General features: G+C 35.3%; 1 protein-coding gene across 7 annotated transcripts in view; it reads right to left on the bottom strand.

Moving 5' to 3' along the window:
* The window catches only part of Cdin1 (CDAN1 interacting nuclease 1), a 260,091-nt gene that overhangs the window by 150,259 nt on the left and 94,069 nt on the right, over positions 1–15,763 (bottom strand). For all 7 annotated transcript variants that reach the window (XM_058584670.1, XM_058584671.1, XM_046461441.2 and 4 more), the window contains 2 exons: positions 2,166–2,245; positions 1,734–1,783 (listed from right to left, as the gene is read on the bottom strand). In XM_058584670.1, coding sequence (XP_058440653.1) covers positions 1,734–1,783; positions 2,166–2,245 — 130 coding nt within the window. The remainder of the gene's footprint in view (positions 1–1,733; positions 1,784–2,165; positions 2,246–15,763) is intronic.

Below are 15,763 nucleotides of genomic sequence, written 5' to 3'. Positions count from 1 at the left end.
AAGCAGAATTTATAATGTTCCATAAGCAGAAACACTTAGACTTTGTCTATAAGAATACCTATTATTGATGTATGGCAGTGACCATGGGGCAAAACTTGTAAATAACCTCACAAGCCATTTTCTTCGCCAGCAATACAGCAATCTAGTTTCCCGTAAGCATCTCAACTATTACTGAAAAATAGCCTCCTGGCATTTACAAAGCAGTTGACTTCATACTTTAGTCCATGCATATATAATTAGATAGTTATATTTAAAATCAATATGCAATCCTTCAAAAGACATTATGCTTTTAAAACCTTAACTTTAAATTGATTTTTAACTATTTTATGCGCTTTAAAATTAACATGTAATTCAGCCCCAGATACTCTCAGACGGTGTGAGTTGTTTTACGAATGTGCTAAGCTTTATCACTACAGCAACATGAGGTTGGCACTCCTACAATTTCTAACACTACATTAATATCACACTCAAAATAAAAATATAGTTTCACTTTAGTTAAATAAAAAGGCAAGTGTGTGTGTGTGTATATATATATATATATACACACACACACACACACACACACCCACTCCCCCCCACACATATAAATACACATATGAATGAGGCTATATGTTAGGTATTAAATATTCTTGTAAGAGGGCCCTGTTAAAAAAGATTACTTTCAAATCTTAATTTAGGAAAGAAAGAATTTTCTTATCATAGTTTTACTGACTCTAAGCCTTTGTGAAACAAGGAGGAATATAAATACACACACACACACATACACACACATACACACAAAAAAACACACGCATGCACACAGATGCATGTGAACACATTTAACTTGCAAGAGCTTCCAACAAAACCCCTGACTAGTAATCATTCAGTCACACTGGTAATGGTGCCACCAATGCTAACAAAATCTAATGATAGCCATGTTTATAGTAAGAGGTATAAGACTCATAGACTGAGATATTTCCATTAAAATTATGAGCATTTAAATAGTATTTTTAGTCAAAAATTACCAAAATTCTCACTGTTGCTACAAGACTACCAAAACATTAATTAGTAATGTCCTGGTTCATGAAACGGTTATCATCCACCCAATCCTACTTTGAGAAGTAAACACTAACTCTTTAGAAATCTCAATGTTTTTAATGAAGAATGACTAGACATCTGTTTTCACAGCCTTAAATTCAGTCCCCAGGGAAAAATTAGCATGGTTTCTCTAAAAATGTTTATTAGGGATCCAAATGACAGCTCAGATAGTAATCAGCATTTAAGCAATAAGAGTCTACTGCCCTTTAAAATGTGATGGTCTCCAGCAACATATAAATAACATCATCCTTTAACTCAAGGCTCAAAATTTATTTTAGTAAACTCTACAGAATTTGGCTCCTTTTCAATGGAACTTTGTTATATTTTAAAAAATGTTCACAGGAATGGTTAGCTACATTCCAAGACAGTATGTTACCTGCCTAATGACTCTGTACCTTTAAACTCATTGAAAACCAAGCAGTTTGAAATCAGCATGTGAGTGCAACTGCTGAACTGACACCTTCCTGGGGCTTATCTGGTTTCCCTTAAGCTGTAGGAAAGAATGGTCTGCAATGACCCTCCAGCTGATTGAATATAAAAGAGTATGAAATGTGTTTTGTGAAGCAGAACTTTATGTCAGGTTAAAGCTAGACACATCTCTTCTACTGAGTCTAAGCTCATCAATTGTGCACCTAAAATTTTATGGGAAAGGATACTGTTTGATGCAGTCCACCAGTGGTCCATAACAGCAGTCGTTCACAATGCACTGCAGACAAATAAGAGAAAGGGTATGTGTGTGTGGAGTGGGGTGGGGGTTCAGTGGGGGGGGGGGAGACTACAAAAACTATTACAGTAAACATCCTAAAAGCAGTAATTACTTCTCTTTCCCCCATCCCCAAAAAAGAATGCTATCAAAAGGCTGTTCAGATTTAATCACAGAAAACAAAAATTGCATGCTTTTTATTTACTATAAAAGCAAGCTATTAAAAAGTGAAATGCTCTTCTCACAAATATTGCATTGCCATTTATGGTGCACCCTGACCTCAGTGATAGTTTATGATGACAGTAATTAAATGAGGTTTAAAATCCTTTACTCTGCTAGGCAGATAACAGCATTGCCACTGAAAATAGACAGCTGTGATTAATACCTGATAGACCTGATTTGCTAGAACTCCATCTGGAATCTGAGAAGGGTCCCGTAGCATACTATTTATAACAGACTTGGAAGCTGTAGAAGAAAAGAGATGAACTATTAGCAGACAGTCAACATACTTTCAATGCAACATGAGAAGTGACAAATACCTACATACACACAAACCATGAAAACAAAAACATTACTCATTATAATCATTTTCCCTTTTTTTAATATAAGGGAAGTTTTTAATTAGACCATGTTGCCAAGTTTATAAGCCACATCGCCAGATTTGATGATGACCTAATTTTTCCAAGGTAAATGAACAAGTACAGACCTAAAGCATATGTCTCTTTGAAGATAAATTAGCTTTGGAAAAGCCCACTTGAGGAAAAAACAACAACAACAACAAAAATTAAAAAGCAAAACAAAAACAAAAGAAAATATTTACCTTTTACGGGTAGGTATTTTATAACCAAGCATATGCACATGTAAAGCTTAGTAAAGGCAGGTCAGACTTAAAGACTTCAATGGTGTCAATAAAAATAAATTTCAGCTATCTCTGAATATTAAACCTTTTCAAAATAATTCTCATCAATTGCTGTAAGATGTTACATACATCCCACAGAGTAGTAAAGTTGATGACACTAGTTGACAGTTGAGGGAATTTTAAATAAGAAAAAAAAATTGGGGGTATGTGTATATTCATGTATATATAGTTGTTTCTTGATTCTCTCAGGGATTGGTTCCAAGATCCCCTGATGGATACCAAATTCCACAGATGCTCAAGTCCCTTATACAAAACCACATAGTATTTGCATATAACCTATGCACATTCTCCCATATACTTTAATTCATTTCTAAATTACACATAATATCTAATACAATGTAAATTCTACGTAAATAGTTGTTTTACTGTATTGTTTAGGAAATAATGACAAGAAAAAATGCACAGCAAAGATGCAATTTTTTACTTCACATATTTTCATTGGTGATTGCTTGAATTCATGGATACAGAGTCTATGGCTACAGAGTATCCACCTTGTGTGTATACATTTTATACACACACAAATTTTCCACCTAAAATATGCCTCATTCACTTGAAAATTATCCTGGACTCCCAGGGATATACAGCAAAGCATTAAGAAAGGTATCTAGTGAAGAATGTTATGTGAGGTGATATCCTTTGAAAAGCAAGGTCAGAGACCTTGTCACTTGCTCACAGTGGGCATGTAGCAGCCCAGGTGGCCAGAGTTCCTCTTAGTATATGGGAGGAAGACAAGTTTCTAAACAAGCTAACAATCAATTCTAGCAAAGTCTTACAGAGGCATCTTTCCCAAATATTTAACAAAATGGCTTAGGATCTGACCCACACGAGCACAAACTGAAAAACATGTTGTATAAGTATCTAGTTAAAAAAATGAACACAGATCACAGATCTCCATCACTTAAATTCTGAGCTGATTTTTGTTCTAACATTTTCTTTATCAAGTTCCCTGACATAGGAACACTAATAGATATAATAAAGGCTAGTAAATACTGTGGAAAGAAATAAGGAAATTTACATCTTACATAAGCACAGCACTGAGTCTTCAAAAAAAATCAAGTAAAATTATTTAAGTTATTGCCTACTGTTAATTACATGACTGCATACTTACAGGAACACTTGTGTACTTAAGAATCATTTGTAAACATGTGCTTGCTCCGCACTTAAGAGAGGCCATATCGAATCACAAAGAGAGCCACACCAGTCATCCTACCAAGCCCTATCTCTACTTCCAACTCCCCAACCTAGGCAGGTAATGCAGACACAACTTGTGTCTTCACCTATAGGAAGTGATGATATTATTCAATCCAACAAAAAGGGTTCCAGTGTGAGTCTCTGGAGAAAGGAGCTAAATACCATATTGTTAAATTTAAGTAATACTGAGAAACAAATCACACTTATGCATTTGTATCTGAAAACTTAGGCTGTACCTAATTACTTCGAAAAGAAATTACCATTGATAAGTGGTACAAATACTGAGCATATGAAGCAGCAAATCATCATCTTACAAAGGAACACATTATGGCAGCAATAGTATTAAAGAGATAATAATGTGCTTGGAAAACATGCCTCATTTCTCCAACCTAATTCTAAGGCCTGGCCTTTTGGAGGAGATCAAAGCAATTGTTCACACATTTGGTTACCTTCTCTGAGGCTACTCAAGGGTCTCAAGGAAATACTAGCCCCTTCTCCAAATATACGTAATTGTGGCTGAGGTGCTCCACTGCAAACTCTCACATCATATGAGGAAAAGATTACTGATATTTTAATGGTTAGACAGCATGTTCTGAAGTGCTATCTTATGGAAAATTACTGACCTCATGACAAATTATATGCAAATTCATTGCTAAAATCTTTAAACTAAAGCTCTTTTTAAAAAAGACTAGGGATATTATCCTAGGACATAAAATTATTGGGTCATTTGTTTTGAGGGAAGAAAAGGAACTATCAAAAGATAAAAGAAACTGATGACATAATTTTCCTCACAATACAAATTTAAAACAGTGTGCTTATCAGGAATAAGAATTATAACCAATAAATTTTTAAAAAATAGTTCGAATTCACTGAGTAGGATACTATTCCAAAGAAAGTTAGTTGTTTTAAATGGAATGGTAAAAACTACATATTGAGTACATATACATTTTAAATTTAATAACAAGTCTTTTTTCTTCTTTCCAACCTGGCATTTTTTAGAGCAAGAGAGAAAGCTCTACTACAAAGTCCAGGACTCTGCTGCAGACCCAATGCTGGCCTGCCTTCCACATGTGGCTGTTTCCATTCAGTCTTCACAAAACAATGCCTGTGTCTCAGACCTGGCCAGAAAACACAAACATACTTTTACTCACATATTCTGAAGTTTAGGAATTGCCATCTCAAAGGGATGAACAATAACATCTACCAGAAAAGTAAAGGCAGACTCTCAACTCCAGTGTCTCCATCTGTAGGAAGTGATTATAGCATTTAAGGTAACTTAATAAATTACTAACAATCTTTGAGTGGATGCCTTTCATGGTCCCTGTCCCTAGGCTGTTTGTCAATTTGCGTTCAGTTTTTTTTTTTGACCACATAGGGACAAGAGTCCTGTTCTCCCTAGCTTTCGCTAGAAGTACTCATTCTATTGCTTTCACACTTTTGCCCTGATAACTGCTTCAACTGACTCTATTTCTCATTTCTAACAAGGATATACAAAGAAGAAAATGTGAGTCACTTGGAATTAGATCCATGAGAAAAGAAGTGGTATCTGTTAAATCACGCTACAGAAGACAGGCAATAGCTAATGCATGGACTAAAGCACAATGCCTAAGATTACATGTTTTCATTGTGAAATACTTCTAATATGAACAACTACAAACATTCATCCACCACCCTAATCTAACTTCCAGATCTGCAATCAATTTACTTTAGATGGTCTAATATAGCATAAACTTTTTTTTTTAAATTAGTCTTGCTAGAAGGTGGATTTATTTTACTAGCATTTTCAGGAAATCAAAATTTGGCTTTGTTGATTCTTTCTACTGTGCCATTTCTTTTAATGCCATTTAATTTATCTTTTCTTATCATTATGTCCTGTTTTCTACTTTGAGTTGAGTACCTTATCTTTTTGTTACTATTTTCATAGTAATGTGCAATTCTTTAACATTTTTAAGACTATAATTTTTTCCTATAAATTTTGCTTTAACTACATGCTATAAGTTTGTCATTTATTTACAAATATTTTTAGCTTCCATTATTATTTCATCTTTGATCCACAAATTACTTAAAAACATTTAAATTTTTGCCATTCTAATTCGTGATGTTTATATCAATATGGAGTGTGTGTTTGGCTTCCTCTGTGTTTTTTTTTATGTAACAGATTTTTAGAAACATGTTTTTAAACAATTGAAATTTCTATTTTTGAAATATAAAGTTCATATGTCTAGTAGGTAAAGAGTTTTAATTGTATTATTCAAATCTTCTGCATCCTTATTTTTCCAAACTAGATATGAAACAATCATCTGCTCCTATTCTGGATTTGTCAATCTCTCCTTATAATTCTCCCAGTACTTGCTTTCTCTATTTGGAGGCTAGATTTTGACTGTTATACATATAATTCGTGGTAAGTATACCTACTGGTAGTAAATCATGACTCTAATAAAACTTTTTCTTAAATTTGATGTTACCAAGTGGTAATACTCTTCACCACTTTTCTTTTGGATAGTATCTGCCTCATACATCTGATGTTTTGATTCTTTATCTTAAAATTTATTGTCAACATGTCTGAGGTATGACTCTTAAAACAGCATTCACTGAGATTTACTAAAATCCAATTAGAAAACTCTACTTTTTAAGAAATGACTTTAATCTATTTATATTCATTGTGACTGACACATTCAGACTTATCTTTGTTTTTATTTTTTACATTCTTCTACATATTCTTTCTTCCTCTTTTTTCTTTTCTACTTTTAGTTAATTTTTATTCACCCTTTCTCCCTTAATTCCCTCGAAAGTAATATACTCTACAAGTTTTGCTTTAGTAGTCCTCTCAAAAAAATTTTTAAACAGAATCAATATCTAATCTTCATCATTCTGCACATAAGGAATTTAGAAAGCACTCATTCCTATTAGGAAGCCTCTGGTTCCCACCAGCCTTCATGCTACTGTGCCTACTATTTTTGTTCAATCATCTTGTTTCTAAGACAGGTCTCCAGTTGTTAGTCTCTTGATATTTAATTTTATCCCGTCAACTTGACTGTGCCAGGGATGCACAGATATTTGGTCAAACATGATTCTTGCTTTATTTGTGAGAAGGTTTCTGGATGACATTAACATTTGATAGTACGTGATTTCTCTATATACATAATCTACTACCTACCTACCTGCCAGCCTGCCTACCTACCTTCCTATATATCTTTCCCCATGGAAGTTGGTTACCTCCTCCCTTTATATGTAAATTATTACTACGAACATATTTTCAGCAAGAATTGTCTAGTTGCCATGCACTGTGAAAGGAGCTATGACATAGTAGTTTCATCTTTACTTCTATAGAGACCAGTTTTATTGTTAATTTCTTAGCTTGGGCTTTCTGCAATAAATAAGAACACAAATATGAACCCAAATCTACAAATGGTGCTGACTTGTTTATAATTTTTCTCTCTTTTCCTAAAACTTCATAACCCACATTTCCTTATCATCTTCTTCAGGAAAGTAGAATTTTCCCAGTCCTTTCTTCATAGTTTGAGCCATATGGGAAGGCTCAATTCCAGCTCCTGGTTATACATTTTTCCTTCTGGAGAGCTAAAAATAAAACCACCACACCCTCATGTTTACATTGAAGGTAGCAATTCCTGTTTACTACTCTGCATACAGGATCTCTTTCAATTTTTGACACCCAAGATTTAATTTATTTTGTTTGCTCTTGACTACTTTTACAAAAAACTTTTTATTTTTATTTTTTTTAAATTTCTGGGTGTTTGTCATGGAAATATAGCCTATCAACAAAAGCTCATCTTGCTATGTTGCTGAAGTTTTTGAAGACCCATGAACAAATAGTTCAGGGGAATATTTGTTTCCTCTTTTTGTTTGAAGTCATCAATAGCAGGAGAGACCAAACAGAAAGAACAATTAGTGAGCTCAAAGATAGGCCATTTAAAATGCACAGCTGGAGGAGAAAAGAAAAAAAAGAATGAAGAGAATGAACAAAGTTTACAGGAAATTTGGGACAATATTATAAGAGCATACATTCAGGTTATTTGGGCTCAAAAGGGACTTAAGAGTGCCAAAGGGATAAAAGGCTTATTCAAGGAAACAATAACAGAAAGTTTCTCAAATCCAAAGCATACAAATGTCCAGGTTCAGGAAGGTCAAAGATCACCAGTCAGATCAGATTCAAGACATATTATATCAATCCTTTGCAGGTAACAGAAAAAGGAGGTTCTCAAGGCTGGATGAGAAAAGGAATATGTAACACACAGAGGTCTCCCAATTTGCCTGATAGCAGACTTCCTGACAGAAACCTTACAGGATGGAGAGTGGCACAAGATGAGAATATTGTACCCAGTAAAACTATCCTTTAAAAATGAAGGCCGGATAAAGACATTCCCAAACCAACAAAAACTGAGAGAATACATCTCTACCAGACCTGGCCTAGAAGAAATGCTGAAGAGAGATTTTCAAACTGCTAAAAAGAGACAATGATCTGAGCATGGTAGTGCATATCTATAATCCCAGTGACTCAGGGTAAAGAAAGAGGATTCTAAGTTCCAGGTCAGCCTCAGCAACTTAATGAGACCTTGTCTCTAAACAAAAGATAAAGAAATAAAAATAAAAAGGACTGGGAATATAGCATGATGGTAAAGTGCCCCTGGGTGATTCCATCCCTAGTACCCACCACCACCAACAACAACAAAAAAAAAAAAAAAAAAAAGAAAGAAAAGAAAATATGGAAAAGTATGAAACTCAATGGGAGGGGTAATTATAAAACAAACTCGGGGGCTGGGGATATAGCTCAGTTGGTAGAGTGCTTGCCTCACATGCACAAGGCCCTGGGTTCAATCCCCAGCACCACAAAAATAAATAAATAAAATAAAAGGTATTGTGTCCACCTACATCTAAAAAAGACATTAAAAAACAAAAACTCAGAATGCTTTAATACTGCAAGTATGGCTGTATTAAATTTCATATTTTAGAAAGAATACTAAAAAATAGCAATTAAAATGGTAACTATGTTAATATGAGATAGGCAATACAGAAAGATACAAAATGGGCAGATATCCCCTCCCCCCCTTTTGCTTTTGGTCCTAGCTTTGTGACCATGTTAAGCTGCTATCAATTTCAAAATAGTTTGCTACATATAATCAAACTAACTTTTTGGTAATCTTCATGGTAACCACAAAGCAAATATCTATAAAAGACAAACCAAAAATATAATTTCTTACACACTACTACAGTAAATCACTTAACTCAGAGGAAGACAATAAGAGAATGTGTGTGTAACTACTGTGAAGTTAGAATTATAAAAATATATAAAGAAAAGATCCCTTCAAGAAGTTGAAGCCAGAAACAATAGAGAAAAAAGCAGGTGGCAGCAATGTGGATAATCATGCCAATCACCTCTAAAAACCTCTGTTGCAAGGGATCTGGCCACTAGGAGAATGGTCATCAATTGCTATAAAATAAATTGTTGCCCTAATTCCTCCAAATGTTGCCATTGTGTCTTAGGCCAAAATACTGTGCTAATCATCGAGTTTGGAAAACAAAATAACTTATTCCTATTGGTTTGAGATTCAGTTCAACTGGATTTTCAAATGTTACCCTCACTTTCTTTGGAAAGGCATCTAAGCAACAATTTCTCAACATGCTCTTTCTTTGGCAACATCGGCTAGGCTCACTGAAGACACCTTACATTTTGCATGGCTATCAGTGGGGTGAGTCATATGAGTGCTGGAGGATCACTTCCATGGTGAATCATGTTTCCAGCATGGAAACATGTGGGGAAGGAGCCTTGGCTTCTCACCATGTAAGCCCCACTAGGGTCTGCTTGGAGTTCTTGAAATGGTGGGTTCCAAGAACAATCATCCCTAGAGAATCAGGCAGACTCTTAAGGCCTCTTATGACAAAGCCTTAGAAGTAACATATCTAGATCATAATTTTTATTTACATCTTCCTCAAAAGAGGAAAAACATGGTTTCTAAAAGAAAGGTGAACCCAGAAAGCCATGCAGTAAAAACTTTCAAGCAGATAAGCAATATGGAACAGTTGCTACACACAAGTCAAGAATCAGACAGATTTGTCTGAGGCCTGAACCTTCCACCTACCAGCCATGTTATCTCAACAAGTTAATTAATGTCTGTGACTGGTGATTGTTAGTCCCCATGTCAATAAAAGAGAATAAAATCAGTGCCTATCTTGCAGGGTTGTTGTGAAGATGAAATTAAACAGACAATGTAAAGCACTTGGGCTATTATGGTTGTTACTGTTATTTTAGCTGTTGTTAGATGATGGTGTGGCCTGCCTTCTGCCTCCCAACAACACTGCATTATCAATAAGCATAGCTATTACTGTCTTTTGTTAAGCAGATAAAAAAGACAGACTTCGTGAAGTTTATATGAAGTCAGGACCTGTTCTTTATAGATAGAAGACAATCTGTTCATCAAACAAATTCTGGTAACGTCAGATTATTCCTTCTTATACACACAGACAGACACACCCTTTTGTGGCACTCAGTGTACAGTTCATTATCAAAGCTTCTACACAGGTAGAAGTCCTTTCTACCTGTGTATTAAGCTAATATGCTATCCCTCTGGGGGCTGAGGTCGTAATTCATGTCTATAACCACATAATAGAAGGATACTTCTATCTAGTTAAGGGAATTTCAAGCACCAGCGATCAAGCAAGAAGACCTCCCCAAGAATCACTGACATAAGATCCATTTTTATAATGCTTGCTTTTCTTAATGTAAGGTCAGATATGTAGCCAGTGACTGCTAGAAGGCAGTGAGACAAATAAGCAGGTATATCACCTGTGCTCTCAGGACTCTCAGAAGTCCTACACACCACAAATAATGCCTTTTGAACAGATTATACCTGAAATAAAACAGAGGCAAGATTGTATATAGCTGGGATCCCTAATCCAAGATCACACATTGAGTATAAGTGAGCCACCATGGGCTAACTGTATACTGGATGTTAGCCGACAGGACAGAAAAAAGGATGAGTAAGAGAAAGACAAGACGGGATAGAGATGTGATGGGCAGTCAGAACTGTAGTGTTAGAACTCAGTTCTCCCTTTACTGAAGAAAAATACTCCATGTGTTTGAACAGCTCAATAGAGAAGGCACCTGCTGTTGGAAACACTCCCAAGGCACACAAGGAATTCTGCCTTTTGTTGTGGCTGCTCCAGAGGCTGAACTCCCAGACAACAAAGCCTAAATACCAGTTGGTATTTAATCTTTTCTTCAAAAGCTGGTTTAAGGCCTTTGTACATCAAGGTCAAGAGGTCTTAAACTACATCTCCATGGGGGCTGATCTGTGTCTTTCCTGGACAACTGCAATACTGCCTGTGGCCTATAGGAGCCTTTTGTATGACACCTAAAGCAGTTTGATTCCACTTGGCAACCTGAATAAAAAGTGTCTTTTAACATTAAGGAATCCTATAGGGACAAATTAGATTCTGCTCTCTACTAACACATATTCATAGAAGAAATAATGTAAACTAGAATCATCAAATATGAAAGTATTATGTAAAGACTGAGTAGTCACTGATCAGAATCTCAGGCAACTTACAGCTATGCCATCAAACCCTAATCAATGAATATTTATCTAGCACCTGTTAATGCTATGATCACAGTTCATTCTTGCCCTCCGCACCCGCCTTCCACATCTGGAGTGGGTTTCCTCATCTTTCTTTGGGCCGAAACTTCCAATTCAATTCTGAGCTCCTCCATGAACACCATTCTTAAATTTTCTAATTAATTTGCCCTCTTCTCCCTCATATAATGGAACTGAAAGAACTCCTTTTGTCTGTCAATCACTTGATACTTGATTAAATATTACTGCCATCTATTTACAAGAGATTGGTTGGAATGCTAAAATTTGCAACCATGCCACACTTTAAAAAATCTCAAAGAAAAAGTAATGTTTGGCACAATATAGGGGGAAAAACATATTTCCTCAATATTTTCTTTAAATATCTGCAGGCTTTTACATGGAGGAAGAATTAGGCTCATAGTAGATCACTCCAAGAAGATAAGAAAAAGTCTTACAGGTTTATTACTAGTTGTAAAGCTATGAGGTTTCAGATTCCAAGTTCAGCTTTATGTAGCCCAAATTCACAGTCTATATAGACGTTTTTTAACCATTTTTTCATTACATCCCACCTAAGAATTTTAGACTTCTTTTTTTTTTTAAATTGTTTCATTCTCCCCACCCACCAATGAAATTTTAATGCTGCAGGTGTTTCTATTTGTGCAATATGCCCTTTAAGAAAGCATGGTTCACCTGGTAAACTAACAAACTATTTGTTTCAGGGAATTTGGCAAACTGTTTAAAGTAGAAATATTTCTCTTATCACTCCAAAGTTGCTCTATACAAGATAGCTACTCAATAAACTGCTAAGGAATGAATAAGTGAATAAATTGCCAAATGAAAAAGAAAGCTACTGGGGCTGGGGATGTGGCTCAAGCGGTAGCGCGCTCGCCTGGCATGCGTGTGGCCCGGGTTCGATCCTCAGCACCACATACAAACAAAGATGTTGCGTCCGCCGATAACTAAAAAATAAATATTAAAATTCTCTCTCTCTCTCTCTTTAAAAAAAATTTAAAAAAAGAAAGCTACTCAAAAATAGAAGTCCTACTTACATTCCCTCCCCTGTCAGAGCAATTTTTAGGTATCTAAATATATTAGAGTTAAATTTGAGGCTTTCTTATTATGAATAAGTAGTTTTTTTATCATTTGGGGAAAATTCAAAATAAGAAAAACATGATATAATCGATCTTTAGATAAATATTGAAAATATATAATGCTGTGTATCCCAGACAGGAGTGCTTATCCCTGGTATAAGCACATGAAATGACTTTACTATCATGTAATACACTTTTTTCTTTAATGATTATGTACTATTTTATAAGTATATTATGTCAAGACAATCTATTATTATTTTCACAGTAAAAAAGAAAATATGAGGCAGATAATGCAAATCAACAATATGAAAAAACTTAACATGCTATGTGCAAATGCAAAGAAAAAAATGTCACAGGTTTATAATAATGGAGAGAAGAAGGCTGACAGAGAGGAAAGAAAGCTTAACACATTTATGACATGCTTCCTTAAAAGACCAAAACACTTAGATTCTAATAGTAATCTAAAATATTCTGAAGAAAAGAAAAACCCAAATAATCTTAAGAAATTGTAAATCACAGGCAAAATTAGCAGTTAGAGTGGCATATGAAATAACATGGAGATATTTCTTTTTTTTTTTTATATCTAGCCTCAATTACTTTATTTTTTTTTAATTTTTTATTGTTGGCTGTTCAAAACATTACATAGTTCTTGATATACCACATTTCACAATTTGATTCAAGTGGGTTATGAGCTCCCATTTTTACCCCATATACAGATTGCAGAATCACATCAGTTACACATCCACTGATTTACATATTGCCATACTAGTGTCTGTTGTATTCTGCTGCCTTTCCTATCCTCTACTATCCCCCCTCCCCTCCCCTCCCCTCCCCTCTTCTCTCTCTGCTCCCTCTACTGACATTCGTTTGTCCCCCTTATATTATTTTTCCCCTTCCCCTCACTTCCTCTTGTATGTACTTTTGTATAACTCTGAGGGTCTCCTTCCATTTCCATGCATTTTCCCTTCTCTCTCCCTTTCCCTCTCACCTCTCATCCCTGTTTAATGTTAATCTTCTTCTCATGCTCTTCGACCCTACTCTGTTCTTAGTTACTCTCCTTATATCAATGAAGACATTTGGCATTTGTTTTTTAGGGATTGGCTAGCTTCACTTAGCATAATCTGCTCTAATGCCATCCATTTCCCTGTAAATTCTATGATTTTGTCATTTTTTAATGCAGAGTAATACTCCATTGTGTATAAATGCCACATTTTTTTTATCCATTCATCCATTGAAGGGCATCTAGGTTGGTTCCACAGTCTAGCTATTGTGAATTGTGCTGCTATGAACATCGATGTAGCAGTGTCCCTGTAGCATGCTCTTTTTAGGTCTTTAGGGAATAGACCGAGAAGGGGAATAGCTGGGTCAAATGGTGGCTCCATTCCCAGCTTTCCAAGAAATCACATGGAGATATTTCAAGAATAAAGAGAATCACATAAGCATCAAAGTAAAGAACATATCCCAAACATCAAAATGAAGAAAAATCCAATTAGACTCAGATTTTTTTTTTCACCAAGAATAAATAGTAAAAAAAAGAATGGAGTAATGGATAAATAATTTTAAGGGAAAAGGACAAGGTCCAAGATTACTACATCTAGCCAAGGTATGATTAGTATGCTATGTCAATAAAAACATAGACTACTGTTTACAGGACTCTAAAAGTTCACTTTCCACAGACTTCCAAAAAAATGTTTTCTAAACTATAATTCAACCAATCTGAGAATAAATCAATAAGCAGTGTCCCCAAGTCTTTTGAGCTGTAATAATACCTTTCCTTCTTTTAGAATTATAAAAAATATATAATTAATACAGAAAAATCAAGTAACTATTATATATTTATTATTACCATATGTGGTATAAGGTGGATATGGCAAAAGTTTGTAAATGTTATACCCAAATTTCTAAAAGTTTAGGGTGAGTATTCAGGAATGGGGAGTTACTCAATGTAACCAATATACAAGTTTCTACCTCTTGTTTTGCTTTTTTTTTTTTTTTTTTAGGGGGAGTGGTGCTGGGGATCAAACCCAGGGTCTAATACATGCAAGGCGAGCATTCTACCACTGAGCCACATCCCCGGCTGGACTAGCAATTGGGCCAACAGACCATGACTCAACCTCTGAAACTGGGAGCTCAAATAAATATTTCTCCCTTTAATATGATTTCTCTCAGGTATTTTGTAATGCAAAGCTGACTAACATAAACTCACGAAATTTCCAGAATATACCTACAAGTTAGCTATTCCCATCACATAAATGAAGAAACTGAGACAAGGAATATTTAAATAATTTGCTAAATTCCCTCTGCTAGTTAGTTACGGACATGGCCAGTTAGGCTCATATTTACAAAGCTATTCTCCCTCACTACTTCTATGATATTCCAAGGCAATCCAGAACATTCTTTAATAATCTCTTATAAGATTAATACGTTTTATAAGTGCTAAACTCATATTTTCCATCAGTATTCCCTCCTCCTTTCTATATTTCCTGCCAACTCAAATATTATCAATTAAAGTTTCAAGATAATTAACACTCCATGGTTAGCAGATACAGCACCCCATTAACCATACTGTGCTCTCCCATCTAAGGTCACTGGGGCCCAGCATGAAAGTTGAGTCACCAGCAAAGAGATAATGCAGATCAAGGTGAAAAGAAAAAGTTCACTGTAGCAAAGACCTACCAAAATTTTCTGGGATTGCTAGAAAACCTAACAAGATCAAGTGTCTTATATCCTATAAAAGAAACAAAACAAAACTGGATGTTCCTAAAGGTAATACCATTGAGGCATTATGGCCAAATTTGCATAATTCACTTAGAAGGGGGCAAATCTCTGCTTTGCAAGGTGATGACTTCCAGAAGTGTCTCTAACAACTCCCTCTGGTAGCCTGCTCATTTGTAACTCCTGTGTGTCCCTTGGCTGGCAAAGACCCACACCACATCATGGTGTCTGCCTCAGTACATAATTAGAAAGCAGCTAATTCTAAGTCATTAAATTTGTTGCCCAGGTTTGGAAGGCATCATGGAAAGAGAGAGATTGAACAGTCAAGAATGTGTGCGCTTTTTGGGCAGAGTCCCTATTCTAACTGGAAAAGAAAAAAAATCTAAACTTTATATCTTAAATTTTAGTAGAGCTGTAGGCAGGGAAGCTGAGATGAAATTTCAAGGTAAGTTAAACAATATGAAAATTCAAACACTTT

This window comes from Marmota monax, unplaced genomic scaffold, assembly GCF_021218885.2.
Source record: "Marmota monax isolate L192 unplaced genomic scaffold, Marmota_monax_Labrador192_F-V1.1 WCK01_AAM20220418_F8-fsc00001, whole genome shotgun sequence".
NCBI lineage: Eukaryota > Metazoa > Chordata > Mammalia > Rodentia > Sciuridae > Marmota > Marmota monax.
This window is presented reverse-complemented; position numbering and strand designations above follow the sequence as displayed.